Source organism: Piliocolobus tephrosceles, chromosome 7 (genome assembly GCF_002776525.5).
Source record: "Piliocolobus tephrosceles isolate RC106 chromosome 7, ASM277652v3, whole genome shotgun sequence".
NCBI classification, from domain to species: Eukaryota; Metazoa; Chordata; class Mammalia; order Primates; family Cercopithecidae; genus Piliocolobus; species Piliocolobus tephrosceles.
The window spans coordinates 23,722,715-23,732,184 of record NC_045440.1 but is presented as its reverse complement, the minus strand read 5'-3'; the positions used below and the strand labels follow the sequence as shown (position 1 = coordinate 23,732,184).

Sequence of the window (9,470 nt, the reverse complement as noted above, 5' to 3'; positions counted from 1 at the left end):
TTAAAGAAAAATATATATCTCACCCACTTTAAGTCTTAAAGTTTATATTTCCTTCAATTTTAATGAAGTTCCATTAATTCTATCAATTTGTCTTTTGTGGGGGAAAATCAAAAACAAAAACAAAAAACAAACCTCTTATCCAGATAAAATTAGCCAATTCTAAAAGATGCTTCTAACAACAGAGTCTAAAACTTCAGTGGTAAATATGTACTTAAAAATATATATACTAAAAAAAGTCTAAAAATTGAGAGATGTCTTGTTGGGCCTAAAAATAACCCTTTTAGCAAAACAGTAATAAAGCATTTACTCTCTGAGGAAAGAATATATTTAATAGAATGTTTTCTATCTGAATGGTGAAGAAACTTATTTATTTCTACATAAAAGTAGGTTCAACTCAAATGAGTTTATTTATTAGCAACTTTTGAAACACCGAGGTTGAACAGAGGATGGGAACTAGACAGATCATTTCAGCATAGATGGTTACTTTCCATCTTGCCACAGACTCTGCAGGAAATGTCAATTACTGCTTTCTTTCTCCATTATGCTCAATCCTTTCCAAGGCATTCAGAGAGCTCTCTCCCTTCCCATTAAGAGAGGATCTTCTCCGGTAGCCTTTGAACTGGGAAGTGGCTTTAGTATTTGCAAGTGTAGATATACAAAAGCTCTTCCTCCTCTTACCAGGTTCATCAGAAGAACCAGCAGCAGGGCCCTGGCTGTTTTCTTGATCTGAGACGGGAGGTGCCATCTGTGGTTTTTGTCTGCAGGACACAGTTTCTTTTCTGGGAGACATACTTTCAAATCCACTGCTGTCAAATGTACATATTGTTCTTCTTTTGGCTTTTTGGGAAGTGGAAGGAAGTGGAAGTGAAATCCATACAAGCCCTTCGTTTTCCAAATCTTTCTGTAGCCTTGTGCTACGCCGCACTTTGGTTTCACTATTTCTCCTCCGAAAGGTTTGCTCAATGGCATCAGACAAATCTTTAAACAGTTCAGAATTTTCTAAACTAATTTCTACAGAGCTGCCCATATTGGAGGAGGGTGTGTGATTTCCCTTTTTTTCCAAATGTAAACTTTGACCATCAGAATAATACATGGAGCGTCTTCTATCTTTCCTGTCTCTGCAACTCTTAACACTGCTACTTTCCATGGGTTTTCTTCCCAAATCTTCACTTTGGCTTTTAGATTCTTTCATATTTTCAATTAAGACATCTCCTAAGCAATGACAGTCTTTTTGTGAGTTAGGCATTAAACGATTGCATTGCAGTTTTCCTTCTGCAGCTACTAAGAAGTCATCCTTTCTTTCACACTTTATGTTTAGATCTGGTGAAATTTTCAAGATTTGACAGAGGTTTTCTGCATTTTGACCACCAGCAGCAAATTCTTGACCTTGCTGCAGGGTCAGAGCAGGTTTGGGACTCTCTGATGCCACACGTTCTTCAGGTACAGAAGCACAAGAAGCAGAACTGTCAGCTCCAGCTTCTGGTTCATTTTCACTTTCTGACTTATTTTTTGCTTTTGGAATATTTTTATTTTCATTAATGTTCATTATATTTGTATTTGGATCTTCATCAGAAGTAGCATAGACAACCGATGAGGAACTTTTCATATAAGAGCAAAATTCAGACACATGATATTTATCAATGCCTTGATGCATATGCAAATCTGGGTCGTGAGGCAAAAGATACTTTCTTTTCACTGGATTTTTAGGAGCCTTCACTTCTTCCAGTTTGCCATTTGAGTTGAAATAACCTATGGGCATGTAAATAGGTTTCAATCGAATTAAAAAGTAACAATGGGAATGAACTTTACATTTATTACATAATCAGGTGCCCTGTTTTGTTTTTGTGTTTTAAGCATTCACAAGACCCACAAATGTTATACTGTACTTGCCCATCCGTCATCCTCCTCCTCCTCTCTTAGTTCTCCCATGATCCACAGGTTAAGAAAATAGGTATTCAACGCATGAATTAATAAAACATATAAAACTAAAACCATGAAAGTGAGAATGGCATCTGAAACTGCTTCCTGCATTCTAACACCCTTCCCATGCTACAGGGTCCATTAGCATGAGGCAGCGACATTTCTCATTTCCCTGAAAATGAATGACTGCAAATGGGCAACATTATGCTTCTGAAACTTTCTACTAAGGTATCCTCCGAAACAGGGGAGGGAAAATTTGGAATTCTGGGGGTATTTGAGGACTTACGAGCTAAAACAGCATGCCTGAAGACACTCAGGTCTCAATGCCCTTGGTTAAAAATTACTATAAAGTGCACTGTACTCTCAAGCAGACCATGTTTGTTTCAATATTATAAAAATCAACCCTTAATTCCTCAGCCTTTGACTAAATATCCTCCAGGAAGATACACATGGGCAGCCTTTCATGTGTTTCTGGCACATCAGAGGTGGAAAAACCATCATCAAATTGTAAGTAACACAGCCCACATGAGTTCAGGCTTTATGAGTTCTAAATCTTAGAACAATTAGATGCAATCTTTGTTACCTCAGATGATGTTTTTCAGTGGCCAGTCAAATGAATAAAGTGTTTTAAACAAAATAAAAACTAAAAGATTTATAAAACATAAGGTGAGCCACAAGTCTAAAAAATCAATGTTTCCATTTAAAAATATATCCATGACTAAGGTACTTAAAATTATGTCACTTAAAGCTAGAGATTAAACAGATCAGTGTCCACTCAATGCCAACCAATGTTAGTTGGGTTCTTTAGACAGCTTTAAAAATTGATATTTATGGCCGGGCACAGTGATTCACACCTGTAATCCCAGCACTTTGGGAGGCCGAGGCAGGCAGATTACCTGAGGTCAGGAGTTTGAGATCAGCTTGGCCAACATTGTGAAACCCTGTCTCTACTAAAAATACAAAATTAGCCAGGCATGGTGGCATGTGCTTGTAGTCCCAGTTACCTGGGAGGCTGAGGCAGGAGAATTGCTGGAACCCAGGAGATGGAGGTTGCAGTGAGCCAACAATGAGCCACTGTACTCCAGCCTGGGCGACAGAGTGAGACACCATCTCAAAAAACAAACAAACTAACTAACTAACCAACTAACTAACTAACTAACTAACTAACTAACTAACTAACACAAAGATACGTATTTCGCATAAAATCCAACATACTAGAGAAGGAAGGTAAAGGAGATACAGGGAGACAGGAAAGGAGAAAGAGATAAAGGAAGGAAGGAGCTGAATTGCTTTAAATCCATGTAGCAGGTGATACCACTGGTTACAGAAAAAAATGCTTTAGGTATTTTTAAAAATAAATTCTCTAATAGGATGCAAGATGGAACATTTTACTGCAATCACTGTTTTAAAATCTTTTGAAAAACTCCTGTTAGAACCAGAGATGCAATGAAAATAAGACTTAGTTTCCACTCTCAAGGAGACTGAAGTTTTAGGGAACAGGAGAACACAGAAAATAGATCATCATAAAACCAGGTGATGGAGGTATGTCGCAGAGTATTCCTGGAAAAACAGACAGTACAGCAAAATCTTGGAAGATAAGCAACATTAGGTCAGATTAAAAAGAGGTAGAGTGGTGGATGCCCTGTCGCAACACAGCCTGTGAGAAAGCATGGCAGGAGAAGAGTGTGTGCCAGGACATGTGCGACAGAGGGGTGGCTGTTTATTTAAACTCCTGTGCTACCCTAATGTTAAGCAGGACGCAGAAGCCAAGAGTCTATGGTGGCATGTACCTCATTCATCCTCAAGTCTATTATTAATCTTGTATGGTATTCTGCAAAAAGGAGGCAGGCTACAAATATCTGATGATTGATAAAGGTAGCCATTTAAAAAATGATTCTATACAAATCAATACACCAAGTGGACACACATTATTCTTCAGGCAAGACAGCGTGGCTCATGTCTGTAATCTCAGTACTTTGGGAGGCTGAGGCAAGAAGACTGCTTGAGCCCAGGAGTTTGAGACCAGCCTGGGCAACACAGGGACACCTGATCTCTACTAAAAATTAAAAAAAAAAAAAAATCCTTATTATTTTCATCAAGATCTAGTCCATTTAAAATTTGGGCATTAGAAACCAGAAACAATTCCATTTTTTATCTACTCCATATATCAACTGACTTGATAATAAAATAACTTTCAAGGTAATCAAGCTCAATTTATATGTACTATTTTTAGAAAACACTCAGTAGTGACAACTCTAACAAAACATCGTTGCCCTTAACTCATATAAGGTATACATATTACTGAACCATAACCTCGTTCGCATTTTTTGTTCCTTTTTTTTTAAAGACAGGGTCTTGCTAGGCTGCCCAGGATGGCCTCAAACTCCTGAGCTCAGGCAATCCTTCTGCCTTAGGCTCCCAAATGGTTGGGATCACAGGCAGGTGCCCCAGCCCTTGTTCACTGCATTCAGCTCTCTTTCACTTTCAACGATGGACTACACCACCAAATGGAATTTATTTTCACAAAATGCTTTAAAAAGCAAAAGGAAATAGGATGCACAGAAATTATTACTGATATTATAAGCAAAATCTTGTGTCTCGGTTTTCCTGGGGAAAGGATTCAGAGTTTCCATCAGATTCTGAAAAGGGTCTAAGCCACCTACAAGTTACAAGTGACTCTTTCCTTCACTTGAAATGCTCATGGTAATGTGAGGAAACGTTGCTTTTTAAATTTACTTACTCTTTACATAGTGAATGGGAAAAAAGTGAAAAAAGTAAAATAGCAACGAAGAAGGTGACGAGAAAAGATAAAATATAACTACCAGGAAAAGGTGAGGATACCTGAACCCAGTCTTCGGATGCTTGGAACTGAAGGTGTCATCTCAGAGACTTCAGGCAGCTCGGGAATAGGACTGAGGAGGGGCTTCTTAGAAGCGATGTCTCTTTCCCCATATAAAGATTTCTGAACACTTTTCTTTCCCTTTCTTTTCTTCTTTCTGCAACTTTTTAAAACCTGAGAAAATGCATTAAAATATTGCAATTGAAAAAGATGTAGTACCATGTAAAATTTTGACCCTTTAGTTATTATTATTATTATTATTATTTTTGAGACAAGGTCTCACTCTGTCATCCAGGCTGGAGTGCAGTGGCACAATCTCGGCTCACTGCAACTTCTGCCCCCCTGCTCAATCAATCCTCCCATCAGCCTCCCAAGTAGCTGGGACCACAGGTGGACACCACCACGACCGGCTTTTTATTTTGTATTTTTGGTAGAGATGGGGTCTCACCATGTTGCCCAGGCTTGCCTCAAATTCCTGAGCTCAAGCGATCCTCCTGCCTTGGCCTCCCAAAGTGCTGGGATTACAAGTGTGAGCCATAACACCCAACCTGACCTTCAACTTCTCTAATATCTCTAATCATTGTTTATACAGTGCTTTATTGAATAGATCACTTTCATATTTCATTTAAAATTGTAAGCATCTAAATCGAGGGTAGGAAGTCAGGTAACTTCCACAAAGTCAAATAAACTACAAAGCAGGATTCAGTTTATAAATTGTATGGAAGCTTTCTACATTTCCACAAGGCACTTGCCAAAACAAGGGCTGGATAAATGAAAAAACATATGAGATGCTTTAGAACCAACTACATGGATGTGATGTCATGAGATATTTTTAAGAAGCACATAGTTATGATGACTCAGGATTAACCAAGTGTGAGTTACATACTGTAAGCTATGGGAGACGCTTTATGCTCCTAGGTCTGGATGAAGAAACAGTAGGTGTGTATGTAAAATATGAAGAAAACACAAAGCTAGCTGAATCTGCAGATTCAAACAACAGATGACTTAATCAAGATTCGGTCAAAACAAAATGGATTTTAACAAGCACAAGCAGAAGATGGAAGACAAAGGTCTGACATTAATTGATGGAAAATGTAGGTTTCCATAAAAATTAGAAGTTGCTTAATATATCCAGAATGGAGTATTACACTCAATTCTCAGTGCCATATCAGTAACTAAGAAATAATGTTTTATGTTTTTAAAAAAGTTTCATATGGAAGACTTCGGGGAAATGCTGAAATACTAGAAAGACAGTCTGTTATGGGCAAAAGGAATGAGACATATTCAATGTGATAATGTTGAAGAGAACCAGAATTTAAGGACAACACAAAACATATTAACAACACAGGCCAGGCGTGGTGGCTTACGCCTGTAATCCCAGCACTTTGGGAGGCCGAGGTGGGCAGATCACGAGGTCAGGAGATCTAGACCATCCTGGCCAACATGGTGAAAACCGTCTCTACTAAAAATACAAAAATTAACTGGGCATGGTGGTGCACATCTGTAGTCCCAGCTACTCAGGAGGCTGAGGCAGAAGAATTGCTTGAACCTGGCAGGTAGAGGTTGCAGTGACCCGAGATTGCGCCACTGCACTCCAGCCTGGCGACAGAGCAAAACTTCATCTCAAAAAAAAAAAAAAAAAAAAAAAAAAACCATCCAGAAAGTGGAATTCATTCACACATTTATTGAGACTGCTGTGTGCTAGGTAATAACTTGCCAGCTGTGGGATCTAGAAGCAAAGAGGATGTGTTCTTCAAGGAGCTGCTGGGGTAAAGGAAAGGAGTTACCATGCACACGCACCATCGCACCATGACAGGCTGTGTGAACTGAGAAGATGGGTACCCAGCCTGCAGGAGGTGTTCAAGATTGGCTCCACGGAAAATGTAATGTCTAAGTCAAATCTCAAACAAGCAAAGGCTGTTTTGGCCTATTATGGGGGCAATGAAGAAAGGCTTTTCAAAGAAGGGAATGCCATGTGCCTGAACTCAAAGTGAGACAGCACAGCACAGGTGCAGGGCTGCATGCAGCAAGACATGGCCCCTGGATCCATGCAGGAGTGGCAGGAGCAGAGCCCTTGTCACAGTGACTTGAATGAAAGCAATGAGGGCTCACTGCATGGTGACTTCGGGAGTGTCAATGTTTGATCTTAAATTTAAGAAAGGTCATTTGGGTGACAGCACAGAATATTTAGGTGAAACTAATGGTGAGATTCAAGAGTACAGAAATGGCACAAAACTATGTGCTCCTTGAGAAATCTATAGATATCCTGTGAAAACAAAACATTCCACAGAAAAAAAATTTTAGAACTGTACAAGATGAATGTTCCTCCTGGTGATTTACAGTGTACATTTAACATGAAATTCTCTGAGAAGTCCGCAGTATAAATAATCTCTATACACATTAGGAAAGTGCTGGGTTAAATATTTTTCCAGTAAATATTTTTTTCATGGAACATCTGTTGACATTCCGTGGAACAGTTGGGGAAATGCTGGCTTGGTCAATGAACCTGAAAGCCAAGAGAAAAGAAAAATCTTAACTTGAGGCTCACAGATAAGTTGGAAAAAAAAAATTAAAAAAAAAAATTGGCCTCTGGTGGCAGACACTTTTTGGGTTAAAGTCCTGACTCTGTTACTTAACTGCTTTATAACCCTGGGCAAGTCAACTTTCTGTACCTCATTCTCCTCCTCAGCAAAACAGGAGTCACAACAGCACACCCCACATAAAGCTGAGGTGAGTATTAAATGAGCTGACATGTGATACAGCTGGTTAATGTAGGGCCTGACCCATGGTAAAAGCTATGTTGTTCTTTCAAATTCTTTTCCATTACTTGAGAGTGTATATGAGGAAAAATATCAACACATTTTTCTTTTTTTTTTTAAGCCAGGTGTGGTGGCACACCCATGTAGTCCTAGCTCCTCAGGAAGCTAAAGCAGGAGGACTGCTTGAACACAGGAGGTTGAGGCTGCAGCTGAGTTATGATCGCACCATTGCACTCCAGCCTGGGCAACACAGTGACTCTTTTTAAAAAACAGAAAAAAAAATTTTAATTGACAAAAATTGAATATACGTATGGCATACAACACCATGTTTCAATATATGTATGCATTGTGGAATGATTAAGTCAAGCTAATGAACATATTGATTACCTCATATACTTTTATTTTTTAATATTAAATTATGCTATTAATATTACTATAGGGCATAGACCCAGTGTGGTCAGTTAACACACTGTGGGCAATGCCACCAGATAATAACACCAGATTAGCTTCTGATATATGGGTTAAAAAAAAAAAAAGATCCCTTCTTCTCATGATTTTGGAAATCATGTCCCTGGATCTACAATAGTGCCAAGCACACAGTGGCTACTCCACAAATATGAATGAATGAATGAATGAATGGTCAAAGAAGTACAGTTAAGCTTACATAAAATTTGCTCAATGTGATTGAAAGACTAAATTTCTGTTTTTTCATGGTTATGGGCCAACAAAAGTATATTACCACCATCTCCCTCCCCCAAAAAACAACAATTAAAGCACCTCAGGTCTGTCTGTCCTGAAAACATATCTGGCAGAGCTGATCTTAGTCATGAGAAGATTTCATCAGCAAAGGCCAGAAACTTACCAAAATCTGAATTTACCACAGTACAAAAGCCTTGCTGATAGTGTAACAACGAAGAAGTTATATATGGTTGGAACCCCCCGGGGAAAGCCATTTGATCAAGAAATGGTTACGGTGGATTATGGCTTAGAAAAGCCAAAGAACAACTGAAGGGACTGTCCCTAAAGCAATTCTATTTACTCCAAAATCACTGATTCCTCTTCTCACACAGTGAAGGAGGTCAGGAAGCAGAAGTAAATGTTTATCTTTTGTCTTATTTGCATAATTAAGACTTCTTTAAATTATTTTCAGAGAATAGCTTTAAAATTATTTAAAAATAATTCAGGCCGGCCCGGTGGCTCATGCCCTTAATCCCAACACTTTGGGAGGCCGAGGTAGATGGACTGCTTGAGCTCAGGAATTCAAGACCAGCCTGGGCAACATGATGAAATCTCATCTCTACCAAAAATACAAAAATTAGCTGGGTGTGGTGGTGGGCCCTGCACTCCCAGCTACTAGTGAAGCTTGAGGCAGGAGAATCACTTGAGCCTGGGAGGTGGAGGCTGCAGCGAACTGAGATTGAACCACTGCACTCCACATGGGTGAGAGAAAGACTCCGTCTCCAAAAAAAAAAAAAAAAAAATTCATGGACATGGCAACAAATCACACCATATAGGAAAGCTTACGGTGATCAAGCACACACTTGCCTGCCCCTGGTGCTTACTTATCTGCTGGGTCCAGTTTTAGCTCTTGCAGTTAACTCCCTTTTTCTAATAAAGGGCTCATACTGCTATATTTTTAACTTTGTCTAATGGAAAATTTCAAACACCCAAAAAGTACAGAGAATAGTTTACTGAACCCTATGTACCCATCAGCTAACTTCAACAATTACTAGCATATAGAAATCATGATTCACTTTTATTCCCCTAACCCCAGATTAGTTCAAAGCAAATCCCAGACGTTACACATCATTTCATCGGAAAATCCTGCAGTGTCTTGAAGAGTTAAAGGTTCTTTTTCTTTTAGAGACAATTGCAAATATGGTTCAACAATAAAAAGAACTGCTGATACACATAACAACCTGGACAAATCTCCAGAGAATTATGCTGAGTGA

The 9,470-nt window shown here is 39.0% G+C and overlaps 1 protein-coding gene across 3 annotated transcripts in view; it reads right to left on the bottom strand.

Moving 5' to 3' along the window:
• Positions 1 to 355: 355 nt before the first annotated feature.
• CDCA2 (cell division cycle associated 2) overlaps positions 356 to 9,470 on the bottom strand; it is a 49,732-nt gene continuing 40,617 nt past the window's right edge. For all 3 annotated transcript variants that reach the window (XM_023216760.2, XM_023216762.2, XM_023216761.2), the window contains exons 14-15: positions 4,762 to 4,933; positions 356 to 1,749 (exon numbers count right to left, since the gene is read on the bottom strand). In XM_023216760.2, coding sequence (XP_023072528.2) covers positions 521 to 1,749; positions 4,762 to 4,933 — 1,401 coding nt within the window. In that variant the 3' untranslated portion in view covers positions 356 to 520. The remainder of the gene's footprint in view (positions 1,750 to 4,761; positions 4,934 to 9,470) is intronic.